The 16493-nt window shown below is 44.7% G+C and overlaps 1 protein-coding gene across 8 annotated transcripts in view; it reads left to right on the top strand.

The window, feature by feature from the left end:
- The window catches only part of VAV1 (vav guanine nucleotide exchange factor 1), a 66776-nt gene that overhangs the window by 21329 nt on the left and 28954 nt on the right, over positions 1-16493 (top strand). For 5 of the 8 annotated variants that reach the window (XR_008328180.1, XM_053370872.1, XM_053370870.1 and 2 more), the window contains exons 3-9: positions 5504-5562; positions 8254-8319; positions 8731-8839; positions 9723-9818; positions 10408-10476; positions 13825-13928; positions 14600-14699. Coding sequence is in view for 7 of the 8 variants with exons in the window: in XM_053370872.1 (XP_053226847.1) it covers positions 5504-5562; positions 8254-8319; positions 8731-8839; positions 9723-9818; positions 10408-10476; positions 13825-13928; positions 14600-14699 (603 nt within the window). In the remaining variant the exon portion in view is untranslated. Of the gene's footprint in view, positions 1-2986; positions 3187-5503; positions 5563-7080; positions 7213-8253; positions 8320-8730; positions 8840-9722; positions 9819-10407; positions 10477-13824; positions 13929-14599; positions 14700-16493 lie in introns of those variants that run through there. The other 3 variants (XM_053370873.1, XM_053370869.1, XM_053370874.1) reach the window with 3 other exon arrangements.

Genomic DNA, 16493 nt, shown 5'->3' with positions numbered 1-16493 from the left:
TCCAGTCGGGATTCAGGCCTCATCATGGGACTGAAACTGCCTTGGTCGCACTGGTTGATGATCTCCGGCGGGCTAGGGACAAAGGTGAGAGCTGTTTCCTAGTTCTGCTGGATCTCTCAGCGGCGTTTGATACCATCAACCATAACATCCTTCTGGACCGTCTTGAGGGGCTGGGAGCTGGGGGCACTGTCATACAGTAGTTCCGCTCCTTCCTTCTGGGCCGTGTTCAGAAAGTGGTGGTGGGGGATGAGTGTTCAGACCCCTGGGCTCTCACTTGTGGGGTGCCTCAGGGTTCTGTCCTCTCCCTCATGCTTTTCAACATTTACATGCAGCCACTGGGAGAGATCATCAGGAGGTTTGGGCTGGGTGTTCATCAGTATGCGGATGATACCCAGCTCTACCTCTCTTTTAAATCAGAACCAGTGAAGGCGGTGAAGATCCTGTGTGAGTGTCTGGAGGTGGTTGGAGGATGGATGACGGCTAACAGATTGAGGTTGAATCCTGACAAGACAGAAGTACTGTTTTTGGGGGACAGGGGGCGGGCAGGTGTGGAGGATTCCCTGGTCCTGAATGGGGTAACTGTGCCCCTGAAGGACCAGGTGCGCAGCCTGGGAGTCATTTTGGACTCACAGCTGTCCATGGAGGCACAGGTGAAATCTGTGTCCAGGGCAGCTGTTTACCATCTCCATCTGGTACGTAGGCTGAGACCCTATCTGCCTGCAGACTGTCTCGCCAGAGTGGTGCATGCTCTAGTTATCTCCCGCTTGGACTACTGCAATTCGCTCTATGTGGGGCTACCTTTGAAGGTGACCCGGAAACTGCAACTAATCCAGAATGCGGCAGCTAGACTGGTGACTGGGAGCGGCCGCTGAGACCATATAACACCGGTCTTGAAAGGCCTACATTGGCTCCCAGTACGTTTCCGAGCACAATTCAAAGTGTTGGTGCTGACCTTTAAAGCCCTAAACGGCCTCGGTCCAGTATATCTGAAGGAGCGTCTCCTCCCCCATCGTTCTGCCCGGACACTGAGGTCCAGCTCCGAGGGCCTTCTGGCGGTTCCCTCACTGCGAGAGGCCAAGTTACAGGGAACCAGGCAGAGGGCCTTCTCGGTAGTGGCGCCCGCCCTGTGGAACGCCCTCCCATCAGATGTCAAAGCGATAAACAACTACCTGACATTCAGAAGACATCTGAAGGCAGCCCTGTTCAGGGAAGTTTTTAATATGTGACATTTTAGTGTATTTTTCATCTTTGTTGGAAGCCACCCAGAGTGGCTGGGGAAACCCAGCCAGATGGGCGGGGTACAAATAATAAATTATTATTATTATTATTATTATTATTATTATTATTATTATTATTATTATTATTATCATTTGCCATACTTTGTGGTTTTGATAACAAATAAGTGATTTATATTAGGGAACAAATTATCTTTAAGAATAAGCCCAAGTTCAGAGGTCATGACCGCTTCCTTGTTTGCAATAACACCTGCAGTCACATCTGCATTGGGTCTCAGTCCTGTATGCCTGAAGGAGCGTCTCCACCCCTATCGTCCAGCCTGGAAACTGAGGGCCTTCTGGCAGTTCATTCACTGTGAGAAGTGAGATTACAGGGAACCAGGCAGAGGGCCTTCTCAGTAGTGGCACCCGCCCTGTGGAATGCCCTCCCAGCAGATGTCAAGGCAATAAACAACTATGTTACTTTTAAAAGACAACTGAAGGCGGCCATGTTTAGGGAAGTTTTTCATGTCTGATGCTGTATGGTTTTTAATATTGGGTTGGAAGCTGCCCAGAGTGGCTGTGGAAACCCAGCCAGATGGGCGGGGTATAAATAATAAGTTGTTGTTGTTGTTATAAATTATTATTAACTAGAGTTTCGATGTCACTTGAAGCTTTGACCTCAAGACAAGAATGTTCTATGGGGCAGAAGATGGCAGCTTGGCAAGCCAGGGGGCAGGTGCTGGCCATGTCTGATGCCTCAAGGGTGGAGCCAGAAGAGAAAGAGGGAGGTGTCGTCACCCAAGTGTTGTGGGAATGAGCTCTAAGCACCTTTTAAAAAAAGGGAACATACATAAGGAAGAAGGAACTTGTGGTTTAAACCACTGCTTGAGTCTTCCGTACAGGTGTGTCTACCAGACCTTCCAGGCAGGCAGATATTCTCATTTACTGTATCTGCTGCTCACATTTTATCATTCCAAGCAGCTGTGTGATCATTCACAATCTCTGAGGCAGCAAAATGTATTGAGACGTCAGCCTCAGTGCAAAATCACCCTGAGCTCAGCATTGCCTCTGAAGGAGGGAGCTGCTGTATTCACACCAAAGCTTTGGGAGCTGCCTGACAGCATGTAAACAACATTCCCTGACCTCCCGCTCTCTGCTCAGTAGGCCAGAAAGCAAGCAGGCGCTTGCCCACAACAGGATATGAAATACAGCAGCCGAACCACACAGGCGAGTTGCAGTGGGCATGTTCTAGGGGAGGAAGCCTGTAACACGTGCAGTCTTGCTGCAAAGGGTTTCCTTTAAGCCAAAGGTTTATTTTAAAATGCTAGCGCAAGGTTTCCATTCTTAGCTAAATGTTTGCCTGGCAGCAGAGAAAAGCGTGGAAAGATTGAGTGAAATGAGTGGAAGGATCATAGAAGGAGAAGTATAGGCAGGTATGATGGTCATCCAATTTAGATATCCTAATGTAGCTTATCTTATGCCAGGGCCGGCCCTACAATGAGACAGAGGGAAGCAGCTGCCTCAGGTGGCAGTTGCTGAGGTAGGGGAAGCAGGCAGAGTTTGAGTGCCACTTGGCCTGCCCTGTACCAGCTACACTAGCTTGAGGCCCTCAAGTGCACTGCGAGACATTGTCCTTTCACCAGTGTTGAAGTAAGAGGAAACTAACAGTCCTGCTGGCTTCTGTGGACAAGATGGTGCCCTGGGGGAGGACGCCATTTTGTCCTTCACCTCAAGCAGCAAAACGTCTTGAGCCAGCCCTGTCTTCCACCTGGAACTCAATCCAAACTTGGTCTGCTTGCGTACAAAATGAAGGAAGCAGGCAAAGGTCTAATTTTAACGTTAAAAGGGACACATCAAAAAGGGGAGTTGAATCCTCTCTCCTCGCAGCAGCGGAGATGAGTATGGAGAAAAATGCCTGAAGCAAGGCCAGGGAGAGTTCAGCATCCCTCAGCCACACAAACCTTTTTTGGTAAAATAACAGAACAACAACTGTCAAACGCGTAAGAAATTACTATAGGGTGTGAAGGGGCCTTATTTCTCTACTGGCATGGCACCTGCAGATTGCTGGCCAGCTGAAATTTTCTGAGTGGAGAAAAACCAAGTTGTCTCCTCCTTCAATGAGCTTGGGCTGGCATACAAAGAACGCCCCGACCACATATTTATCGATAGCCCTGTGAAGTAGGCCCAAAGTCATCTAAGGAGCTTGATGGCCAAGTAGGGGATTAAACCTGGATGCCCCCATTTCTAGTCTTAACTGATGTTTCTAGTCTTAACTAATGTTTATGGAAGCTTTTAATGTTTGATGCTTTATCACATTATTATTATTATTATTATTATTATTATTATTATTATTATTATTATTTGCATTTTAACCACTGCACCACAGTGGTTTTTGGAGCCTGCCTACCTTCTGATTTAAATGTGACTGGGGCAGTTCTGTTAGTAGACAAATTTGGCAATCCCATCATGCCTAATTTGACCTAAAACAGATTCCTGCTCAACCTTTTCCTGATTGCTTTTGAGAAAGAAGTTTTTGTAACAGAAGCCAGCAAGGTACAGTGTGCTGGGTTTGATGGCAGGCAATTGCGACTCAGACGCCCTGCTTACATCATCTCTTTTGATGCCCGCTGTCTTAGCCAACTCCTTGGATTGCTGATGCTGCAAGTCTGGCCCTATTCTTGCAGTTCTTCCAGAATCCTTGTCACAGCTGGATTTCAGCCCCAGAGTTGCAACAACTTTTTAAGAGCAAGGGGCACTGTAGAGCCATAGATTCTGAAAAGAGGGGGCACCCATTGCAGATACATGAAGTACCAAAATAATGAACTAATATAGGAATAACAATACAATCCAGCCAGAATCGAGCATTCTTAATATCTAAGCGAGAGATTTCAGTATGTGTTTAACTTTCTCAAACGGGACTTAAAAGTGGTTAATTTTGTGCCCCTTTATATAGTGATTTTCTTAAATATTTTAAGCACTCCACACACATTATCTTAGCAATTCTTTAAACAGCCCTGTAAGACTTGTCAATAGTGTTGGGAGCTGAGGCTGATCGCTTGCCCTCTGAATTCATGGCTGAGTCAGAGGTAAAATTTGAAGCGGGGGATTCCCTTCTCACACACTGAGTCACTGTGCTGCATCAGTTCTCAGTAGCAATCATGGAAACAGCCGAGGCCCCAAATGCTTTTAAAAGTATCAAACCACTTTAATAAGTCATGGCTTCCCCCAAAGACTCCTGGAAACTGTAGTTTGTTAAGGGTGCTGCGAGTTGTTAGGAGACCCCCTTGTTCTCCTCACAGAGCTACAATTCTCAAAGTGGTTCAACAGTAAATCCCTCTCCCCAGGGAACGGTTTACTACTATTCTGGAAATTATTATTTAAGGGGCATCTGGGAACTGAGGAAACTGGCATTGTCCTTCATCTTCATAGTCTCTGAGTGTATTTATATGTGTGCGGATTAGGGTTGCCATATTTTGAAGAGCAACAAAGAGGACACATTTGCCAGCTTCTGCTTTTAACTATGGATCTCTATGATGATTCTCATCATGAAAAAGAAGGCATGTCTTGGAAAAAGAGGACCTATGGCAACCCTTGAATTAAAGCAGCTCTTACTTCCACCCCACCCCAAATACAGCAAGCATGACATCTCCTAAGTAGCCTTATCAGAATGTTTTCTGTTAAATTAAAATGGAACAATTAAGTAATTACAGTCAAGGTAACAGGAAAGGCTTAATTTATATGCAAACATTCTGGAAACTTAGACTAATTTCATTGGCATTTATGCAAGATGTCAGCTAAATAATGTTAACAGTACAATGTGATACACTACAGCAATTAACAATTAGATCATGTTCTGCCTTTTGGTTATTTTCTACGTTGTAAAGGCTTTAGAAGTGTTTCTAAAAAGAAATCCAGAACTGGACAACCAGCTGCAAAGTAGCATTCCTTGAGCCCAGGCTACTGAGTAAAGCTCTCTTCATATTGTGCCATTTCCCCCATCTCCTCTGGCTGGCTCTGCATGCCCTGGCTGGGCACTGGGGACTGGGATGTCTCTGGGATGGACTTGAATTTCTGTTTAATTCATTGGGTTTTATTGTTTTGTTGTATGTCGTTATTACTGGCTCTGCTTTTTGACATTTCAACAAAAGCTGCCTTGGCTCTACAAAACATGGTGGAATATTAATGTTTTAAAGTCAATAATCAAGTACCCATGGATTAAGTCCAATGTTGCTGACCACACACCTCTTTTTTTCTCTCTCTCTCCCCCTCTCTCTTCTTCCACGTAGGTGATTGACACCTTATCAATACTTTCGTGGACACAGATTGCTCAGAACAAAGGGTTTGTGTAAGTGCAGTTGGCTTTCGTGCGTGTCTCACACGGATGTGGCATTTTGTGAAACTGTTGTAAAACTAGGGGCTGCGCCTTTGCTCACTCTACTCCCCTGCCATCTCTGCTCACATTAACACGCCCCCCCCGAGTTTCTCCTTCCCACTCCATGCAACTGCAAAGCTCATGTCACCTTCCAGTGTGGTGTAGTGGTTCAGAGTGGTGGACTCGTAATCTGGTGAACCGGGTTCACTTCCCTTCTCCTCCACATGCAGCTGCTGGGTGACCTTGGGCCAGTCACACTTCTCTGAAGTCTCTCAGCCCCACTCACCTCACAGAGTGTTTGTTGTGGAGGAGGAAGGGAAAAGGAGATTGTTAGCTGCTTTGAGACTCCTTCGGGTGGTGATAAAGCAGGATATCAAATCCAAATTCTTCTTCTTCTTCCCAACCTAGTTTCTGAAGCCACTTCTCTCTTGTATTCTGCAGTGCTGCTTTGCACCCTAGTTTTCACCTGTACCACATGTCCATGCCTTCTTTTGTGAGACCCCCCTTTCACACAGAAGTCACCCCCCATGGTAACCTCCTGCGTCTTCCTCCTCCCACAAAGTACATCTAGTAAGTCCAATTATTAAGCCACCATCCCCTTCAGGCCCTTTCGTGCCCCAGCTTTCCTCTTCAACCCCATACAATTACTTCCTGCTTTTCTCAACAATCCCTTTCACACAGATCACCCCCAATTCCATGTCATCTCCTCTCCTCTCTCCTGTGGTGCAACCCCCTTTGTGCGTGTGTGCACACGCACATCCACCAGCCCTATTGTCATCTCCAACCCCTTTTTCCTATCTCTCTTTTTTTTAAAAAAAGCTCTCCCTTGCACACAGACCACTGTTTTGATCGTTCCTCCCTTCTCTCTGTACTCGAACATTAGCAGAAGTTTGAGTAGGTGTGGAGGAACATTGAGGTGAAAATTGTGGTTTTTAACAATGGCAGAGGTTTCAGTAAATCGGGGTGGAGGGACAATAAAGGTTGTTTTTTAAAATATATATATATAAAAGATAACCAACAAATTTTAACAAGGAAAAATAGCAGAAATGGGTATGACAGAAACTAACACCAAAAAGCCTAACATACACAGCCTGTCCCAACTTTCTTCTTGCTGCAGGCAAGCCTTGTTTTAATCTGCCACTTCCTCTCATCCCTTTCGTTATAAGAAAAAGACAGCTCCCGTTCCCTTATGGGGTATCCAAGGGCCCGTATAGAGTCCTTACATAGGTTTCTTATCGGAAGGAGAAAATAACAGAGGCCAACCAGAGAATATTGAGAGAAGCAAGGCAGCTAGTAAGCCTGATCTTTATTAATTGTTGCAACAGGGTCCCCACTCACCACATGCAAGAGGCATGAGGGACCCAGAACAATGGTGAGCAAGCCCTTATATAGACTTTGGAAGTTGCTCACCCGGTAGCCAGAGACCACCCCCCAAAACATCATACATACATCACAGAAAGAGGCGGTCTACAGCAGAAATCTTGTCTGCCAGGATACCTGATAATGGTGACTGGTTGCATTACCTGGACAGCCCGCCCATTCTTTTGTGATGGTAAATACTTTAATTCCTGAATCCAGGTCACAGGCTCATCCTATTCATACACACATACGCCCTTAAGACAGGTAAGCAAAACACAATGGAGAGGCTTTTCTATTTCTTTCCTCCTTGCAGAGAAATATTTGAGGTCACTGGGAGAGTCAAAATGACTTCAGGATTGTTCTCCTGTACTATTTCAGACACGTGGTTTATATACTTATGTATGCATTTGCCTTGTAGATTTATGAACATAAGATTTTTATATATGAGACCTTAGAATTCCTGTAACACTTTCTTACTCTACTCATACCTCTGCTACTGTTTAAAATCACTTTTTCCTCTCTCAGCTTATTTCCATTCCTGCTTTACTGCTGTTGTTTAAAACCACCAATTTCCTCTGTGTCTCTCCATCCCTCCTTTATTCAAAACTCTGCTGTTGTTTTAAACCACCATTTCACTCTCGGTTTTCCCCATCCCTGCCTTGCTCAAAGTGCCTTCACCAAAGAGAGGAGCTATGAACTTTTTCGTGGTCTACTCCAGCCCATTTCTATTGACAACTGGGCCGGAAAGAGAAGATGTGTTCACAGCTATCTGTATGCCAAATAATCTTATGGCACTCAATACGTTTATTGCACCTTACATTTTCCTTGACTGGAGACCAACCACTAAAGTTGCAAATAATATGTTTATAAGTCTTAGGCGGTGGCTACTTTGCCCACAATGTGTCGGCCATCGATGACAGATAAGTTCATTCAAAAGAAGGTCGGCGGTTCGAATCCCCACGACAGGGTGAGCTCCCGTTGCTCGGTCCCAGCTCCTGCCAACCTAGCAGTTCGAAAGCACGTCAAAGTGCAAGTAGATAAATAGGTACCGCTCCAGCGGGAAGGTAAACGGCGTTTCCGTGCGCTGCTCTGGTTTTGCCAGAAGCAGCTTAGTCATGCTGGCCACATGATCCGGAAAAACTGTCTGTGGACAAACGTCAGCTCCCTCACCAAGTAAAGCAAGATGAGCACCGCAACCCCAGAGTCGTTCGCAATATCTATATACAGGCATATATATAGTTACAGTCACTTGAGTAGCTTGTGGATATTACATTCTGATCTTAAACCATCTTTGTTATTTTACAGGCCTTTCCCTACAGAGGACAGCATCGCTGATGATGATATATACAGTGGCTTATCGGATCAGATTGAGTAAGGAGCAAGACCATTCTGGAAGGGCAGGGGGAAATCATTCATGCCAAATGTTGCTGCTTTTCCCTTGAAAGAATGCATGACAATCAGAAAACGATCAAGTGGATCTTTTTCCTATCACTGTACGCTGGCAGAACCTTCCCCTCATGAATTCCTGCTGCTTCTATGATTGCTAAAGGCGCAGAAGTATTGATGGGAAAATGATCGTCATTGTGTCAATAAGCTTCTCGCAGGAATACAGGTCTTTGAAAGTAACTGAGGGTGGTCTAGATAGCGACTTGAGGCAGACTTCCATGACCCACATGGGTCTCATTCCAACTGAAGCCACATGGGTCTCATTCCAACAAAATCTACCTTCTCTCATGTCAGGGGTGGGAGGGCTAAAGTTCTTTCTCTCTCCCTTTCCACCAGTGACACCATGGAGGAAGATGATGACCTCTATGATTGTGTGGAAAATGAGGAGGCCGAAGGAGATGACATCTACGAGGATCTGATGAGGTCAGAGCCAAGTGTCATGCCGGTAAGTGGCCAGGAGTTGGTGATCTATCCATTCCTTGCAAGGCGCAATTACTGCTTCCGGCTCCACCCACCATCAGAAGAAAGTCATTGTGCAGTCCGTCAAAGGAAAACACTGCATGATTTATGTGGGTATAAAAGGTAAAGGACCCCTGGACGGTTAAGTCCAGTCGAATTCGACTATGGCAGACATCCCCAAACTCGGCCCTCCAGCTGTTTGGGGACTACAATTCCCATCATCCTTGGCCACTGGTTCTGTTAGCTAGGGATGATGGGAGTTGTAGTCCCGAAACAGCTGGAGGGCCGAGTTTGGGGATGCCTGGACTATGGGGTGCCGCGCTCATCTCTGCTTTCAGGCCGATTCATCTATCAGATTTATCTCTCAGACACAGCAAGCGTCTTACGATCTGCAACTTGTTCATCTTCACAGCAGCCCTGTAGAGTAGTCCCTAGTCGCCATTTTAGAATGATTAAATAAAAGCGAACGAGTCAGTGTTATTCCTGTTTTATTTATTTCTTATTGATTTATTAAATTTATCATGAAAAGATCTCAGGGGCAGTTCACAGAATAAAATACAAGATAATTAAACCAAAACAACAAAACAATAACCACCCCCCTTCCCACAGAAACATTTAAAAGGCTGTAGAATATTAATCAGCCTAAGGCCTGGTTGAAGAGGAACGTTTTACCTGGCGCCTAAAAGTATATAATGAAGGCACCAGGCGAACCTCCCTTTTTAACACCTGACCCATTAACATAGTTAACATCATTAGGGTGGCCTAGTGAGTGATGCATTTGAACCCGAGTCCAGGGCCCAGGCTTCATCAACTCACCCACAGCAACTCATCTGATAACAAGGTTCCCCGTTGTGTTGTATGTTTTGCAGCAGCGGATGACTGAACTGGACAAGAGGAAATGTTGCCTTCAGGAGATCCAACAGACAGAGGAGAAATACACAAGCACACTAGAATCTATCCACCAGGTACTTATGCCATGTCCGCCTCCTCCCTTCTCACAGCAGTTCAGGTGGCCGAATTTCTCTTTGCCCCACATTCAGGCCTTATTCGAGGCCACAGAAGCAGCACCTCCCTGTCTGGTTGTCTTCCTCTTTCTTGCTTTTTGCAACTCACCAGGCGATGTTGTCGTGCTGTGAGTTTCCTCGCTCCTGCCAGCAGTTGTGGGCGATGTGGAGCAGGGCCAGAGAAACTCACTCAGCCAGATGGTGTCAGGTCACAAATTGAGTTGCACCAGTGATTATGGAAGGAGATGTTAAAATGGGCCTGAGGTTTTTGGCGTCAGCTGCTCACCATGTCTTCATTACTTAGTTCTACCCTTTGTTTGTAGCGACAAAGAAGGGGGAGCGTGGCCCTCAGCCTGATAGACTGAGAGCAGGATCCCTCCTCACAGTGGCTTCTTCCTCTGCTCACAGCATGTATAGTGCTAAACTGGGCATGCATAAATTTCTCCCCAGTACTGTATGGTATATTCATCCCCCATCAGCCAATGTGCATCTTGCTGCCTTGAATTGTGCTTGTTATTGGATCATTTCAACCAGGTTGTGCTCTTTCCAGCATTTCATGAAACCTCTGCAGCTGTTTCTGCAACCACAGGACCTGGAGAATATTTTTATTAACATTGAGGTAAGAATCTAATCTTTCAGGCACATTGCTTTTTTTAAGTACTCCTCCAGCCGCTCTAGATATATTAAGTGCCCCACGTTACTGTTGTCCATTGTCAAAGTGCTAAAATTACCATATTGACCTGAATATAAGCCTCACTTTTTCCAAATTCTGACCGTGAAAAGTTAAAGTGCGGCTTAAATTCACAACCTTACAAAAATCGGCTTTTACGATATCGCTGCTGACAAAGACATACGGTAAAACGGAACGGGTGTGAGTGCCTGCAGAATTTTAAGGGAGCAGCTTATATTCACGTGTTGTCTTTTTTTCTTTTCCCCCCTTGAATTTTAAAGGTGTGGCTTAAATTTGAGGCAATACGGTAGGTTGGTTTAACATAGCAAACAGTTTGTGACAAAAGCCTTGGTGGCTTTTAGTAGTGTTGCTGCCAAAGTCATAATTCCCTGGCTCAGGATGTGAACCTCTCTGACTTATGTGAGGTCTGGGACACCATAGCTCTTCTCTGTCTCAGATTGGGGAAAAACAAGTTTCTTTTTCCCCCAATTTTTTTATTAATTTTCCAAATTTGTAACAGAAATAACATGCAAAACACACTAAAGAAAACACATTACAATACAAAAAAGAAAAAAAGACAAATAAAAACACATTACTTATAACCTAATTTAACTTTCATTGTTAACTGACTTCCTCAAACCCCCCCTAACTGAATTTCATTGTATCACCTTGTAACAGTTCTCCAAAATCATATTTCTTATAAAATTAACTCCTTCAATTTACTACCCTGTTCTCTTTTATTGGTATTCTTATCCTTAATTTTTACAATTCATTCTTAATCTAATCCTAGACCTATTTGATACTTCCAAGTGATTTCTAATTATCTTATATTACAATATTTGGCTAAATATTCTTTGAATTTCTTCCAATCTTCTTGATATTCCTCTTCCTTCTGGTCGCGGATTCTTCCAGTCAGGTCGGCCAGCTCCAAAAAGTCCACCATCTTCATCTGCCATTCTTCTATTGTTGGTATCTCTTGCGATTTCCAATTTCTGGCTAGTAAAGGTCTTGCTGCTGTAGTGACATACAAAAACAATCTAACATCTTTTGGGAATAAAAAACAAGTTTCTTAATTCCCTCCTAACTCCTCAGACACTTGTCCTTCCCTTCACTGGTCTTAACCACATTTTCCTTTTGCCCCGTGTTTCCTAGGCACAGGTCCATGCTTTAAAGCTCTGTGTCTGTGTGCTCCCCCCCCCCTTCTTCCTCTTTTTTGCCCTGGTTCTTTCCACACACAAAAAAAATGTTCCTAATTCTGAATTGGAACAAAAGGCAATTTGGGTTTTCAGAGGATTGACGTTTGCTCGCAGTAAAGAGCAGGTTTTCATGGGGAAAGTGCTGAGGGAAAAGAAAAAGTGCTTAGACAGAGTGCTATAAAGCACAGGCCTGTGCCTAGAAACATGGCAAGAAAGGAAGTCTAGATGAGCCCATGGTTACCTTGTTGTTGTTGTCGTTTAGTCGTGTCCGATTCTTCGTAATCCCATGGACCAGAGCTGTAAGCCAGGTAGCCTCAGGACAGATTGTTTATTTCACTGCAGTCATCTCCATCTTGCAAGGCTACATATTTGAGTTCACTTGTGGCCTAGACTTCCTTCCTCTGCTAGGTCCTCTGTAATATTTCATGCAAAAGGGTATGTGCATATATGTGTCGTTTCTTCTCCAGCCAGAATGACTCACTTGTAAAGTTAAGTCACTCATTCCGGCAAGAGTTATTCTGCTTGATCATCATTTCTGAATGCACTAGAGACTGAAGCCATGATGTTGGGATCCTACCCAAGTCACAGTTGCCTCTGGTTTCCTTGTCCTTCCACAGCCAACAGCTCCCCAACTACAGAGGCACAGCCAGGCATGCATGAGGTAGCAAATAGCTTGGTTCCAGTTTGTTGATGACACAGGGTTTGGGGGGACTGCATAGCCTAGCGGACAAGCAGAGTTTTGTTTTGTTTTGGCTTTTAAAAACACCTCCATCTCCGCACCCAGCCTGTTTCTCTGACAGTAAATGTAGAAAATCTTCAGACGGGTGAGCGGGCCCTGCATGTAAAGATGCGAGTGAGGGCAGCATGGGTATAGTTCGGAATTGTTTTAATCTTTCGAACGTTTTGAATCTTTAAGAGTTTAATCTTTCACGAGTTTTGAAAGTTATTTATGGTATTATATTTTAAGATGAACATAGTTTTGAAAAGATAAACAAGAAGCTAAAATAGGATTTACAGTTGCCATCTGTGAGAAACTCAATTTGATCTGTTGAAGCACGAAACAGGATGCAATCCAGGAAACCTCGTTGAAAGTGCTTGCAGAAATTGTTGTAGTTGTTGCAATTGTTACATAACTATGTATATGTGTTCATTTTACATTGTGAAAGTTTGTCAACTTATCAAATCACTTTCATACTGTTTTCATTGTTTTTGGAGTTCCTCTGATTTTGTCTCGGGTGCCTTTTTCCTCCCAAAAACCCATAACTGCAGACTGCCCACTAAAAATCAGCAGTGTGTGTGTGTGTGTGTGTGACACATATTTAAAGGTGTTGAGGGATGGAGCCTGCCTAATTTCACACAGAATGGAGTTCTGTAAAACTGGGGCCAACACCAAAAAGGTAAACGTATATAATAACAACAACTGGAATCTTGTCTTTACAAAGTTTCACACAAAACTTTTCCATAGCAATTGCTGGCTTTAGCAGCAGACTATATAACTTTCACATGGATCATAGTGGGATCAGCTCTATAAGAAATATTTATCAGTAAGAATGGGAGAAGCAACCCTTTCCTAAATTATTTTGCAGTTTCCCTGTGAACCTGAATAAATGTAATGTTTGCACAAAGTTCAAAAAAACCCCAGAATGGCCCCAATCAGTGTCCTCTTAGAGTCGTACCTTGGTTGTCGAATGTAATCTGTTCCGGAAGTCTGTTCAACTTCTGAAAACATTCAACAACGAAGGTGTGTCTTCCAATTGGCTGCAGGAGCTTCCTGCAGCCAATCGGAAGCTGCTTAAGCCGTGTCGGATGTTTGGCTTCCAAAGAATGTTCACAAACCAGAACTCTTACTTCCATGTTTGTGGCGTTTGGGAGCCAGAACGTTCGACTCACAAGGCATTTGGGATCCAAGGTACGACTGTATTCCCTTTTTCAGTCCTCCTACAACTGTGGTGTTGGAGACTGCATTGTTCCCTGGGTGTCTGCCGTGATTCTATGGAGCTCTGAAAACCATGACCACTGTTTTGAGTATAGATTCTCCTACAGAGTCCTTGTTCTTTGGTTAACTCATTCTTCTCTATACTCTGTTTTCCTCCTGCATCAGGAACTTTTGAAAGTTCATCGGTGCTTTCTGGTGGATCTGAAGAACGCCCTATTTTTTAGCAACTCTCAGAACCTTTACCAGGTGTTCATCAAGTACAAGGAGAGGTGAGTTCCCCTCCCAGCATGATTGCGTGTGTCCGATAATATTGTGGCCTCAGGCAAAACCCTGGTTAAAGGTAAGTCCTGGATTCTTCAACCTAAACCCATGCAGCACCTCCCCTGAACAATGTTTGGATGCAATTCATGCCCAGGTGAAGGAGAAGAGGTTGAGGAGGAGGAATGGTGGAGATCGCCCAACCCCTTCTCCTGAAGCTTCCAGAGAGAAGAAGGCAGTGTTGAATTACAGCAGTGGTTTGAGGAAGGTCACAGCTCAGAGACAGGTGAACAGAAGAGTTGGGAGGTGTTGGGAGAAGAGAAGGGGAAGACAGAGACAGACACATTGTCACTGGAGAGTATTTCTGACCCCCCTTCTTCCAGAACGCAGAAGGACTCAAGAGACAATTATCCCCAAGCGGCCACCATAAGGGGAACTGCAGTTGCTAGGAAGGGAAGGGGGAGGAGCTCAGTTGGAGCAACGCCATTAATGGGAGACAAACTGCATTCCTGGTCTCTCGCCATGTTGATTGAATAAACTCCTTAGTAAGAACTCTTCCTTGTTTTTCTCTGCTTCTTGCTGCCACCAGGGGAGGGATAGACTCCCCCGAAGCCTGACACCAGGTGTCTGTCCAAAGCTCACTGGACCTCCATTCACACCAGCTTCTTCTGCTTGCCTGCAGGTTCTTGCTCTATGGTCGGTACTGCAGCCAGGTGGAATCCGCCACAAAGCACTTAGACCAGGTGGCCAATACCAGTGTGGATGTACGCATGAGACTGGAGGTGAGGAAACTGCTCTTTGACATTCATGTGCTGGACTCCCACCGTATACCAGCTCGCTGCTAAACTTTCTTATCCATGGATCCCAGTGGTGGAGATTGCTGTTTTCCTCAGCCTGTTCCAATTGTATTATGACGTGATATGTGAAGGCCTTATTCTGTGTTTGGGACCTCATGTTATAGGACACATGCCACAACTGGGCAGCGCAATGGTATTAAAATGTAGTGCTGTAAATCACCCGGCTTAAAACTGAAGCCCTAATAACAAAACAGCCAATCCAATCCAGGGCAGATTTAGGTACACGGGTGCCAACTATAGGGGGCCCCAAGCACCCATAAAATTTTTGTTGTGGGTGCTCAGCACCCACATTGCAGTGCCCCCACCGCAACTTCCGGTGCCTCGCAAAGCACCGGAAGTGATGCCCAAGTACTCAGAGATGCTGTCCAAAGCCTTGCAAGATCTCAGAACCTGACTTCTGGTGCCATTATGAGGTTGGAACGTAACATCACGATGATGTCGCAGTGTGACATCATGACGATGTTGTGGCATGACATCATGAAGATGTTACAATGTGACATCATGTCATCATGGCACACGCTCTGGGCACCCATAACCTGGGGCCACAGTTGGTGCCCCTGGTTAAGTACACCTAAGCCCATTGATTTCAGTAGTTCTAGGTGCTCCTAGTTTTGCAATGGATGAAAACAAAAGTATTATGCAATGACAATATCTACGTTTTAACATTTGATTTGCTACGGTAGCAAACTGGAAGCTGGGCTCTAGACCCTTCTTTGTAAGCCATATTTAACCTATTTCACTGAAAAGCAGACCTCCTAAAATCAGTGGCTTGTTACGGATGCTAGCTGTTGATCCCTTGCTAAAGAAAAGGCCTGCAAGTGAGTACAGATGTTAAGAAGGTTTCCTTTTCTGTTCCACCCCATGTCTGTCACACTCAGTGCAATTTCTGTCCTGCCTCCCCTCATCTTCTGCCAAAACTACATTGTACATCCCACTGTCCACTGTGACAAAATTGAGACTTCCGTAATTTACATGAATTACGTTTTCATTTCATTATTCCACCCCACTCATTTCAATGTAAAGGAAACACAGTGCTAATAAGGGCCAGGAGGGGGGAAGTGATCTGTTATGACTGTTCGTGGACTGAAGCAACAACAGTGAATACCAACTGCATGGTTTTCCACTCCGGGACAGAAAAGCCATTTCCACTCCATTTCCATCTTTCTCAAAATCCTCCGTCCACTCTAGTAGCAGGTCGGCCAGGATTTAATAACAACAAAAATTTAAATGGACATTGACAGTGAAGTAATCCCTTCAGGTAACACTTTTGAGTGGAAAGGGGCAAGGAAATTGCTTAGGGCTTGTCTACACTTCAGTTTGTCCTGTCTCTTTCCCCCAGGGTTTTCTGCAGATGGACATGTGTTCCAATTCAGTGCTAAAGAGTGGGTTTTCCTGGGGAAATCAATGGGACAAACCAAAAACCTCTCCGACGCCTGCTTTCTAGGGACAAGCATAAGTGTGGATGAACCCTAAGTCACATTCAGCAGTTTGAATGTGAAAGAGAGAGATGGAAATTCCCAGGTGTCAAAAACGGTTATTTATGTACGCCACTACGGCGGCCCATTTTTTGTTAGCCCAAAAATGGAAAATGAATGAGGTCCCAACCAAAGAAGAATGGCAGCTTAAACTATTAGAATATGTGCAGCTTGCCGATCTAACTTATAGAATAAGAGAAGAAGAAGAAAATTTGTTTGAAGAAGATTGGAAAATGTTCATTGA

The sequence above is a fragment of the Podarcis raffonei genome, chromosome 17 (assembly GCF_027172205.1).
Source record: "Podarcis raffonei isolate rPodRaf1 chromosome 17, rPodRaf1.pri, whole genome shotgun sequence".
NCBI classification, from domain to species: domain Eukaryota; kingdom Metazoa; phylum Chordata; class Lepidosauria; order Squamata; family Lacertidae; genus Podarcis; species Podarcis raffonei.
The sequence above is the reverse complement of the archived record's forward strand: the minus strand, read 5'-3'. Positions and strand labels throughout refer to the sequence as shown.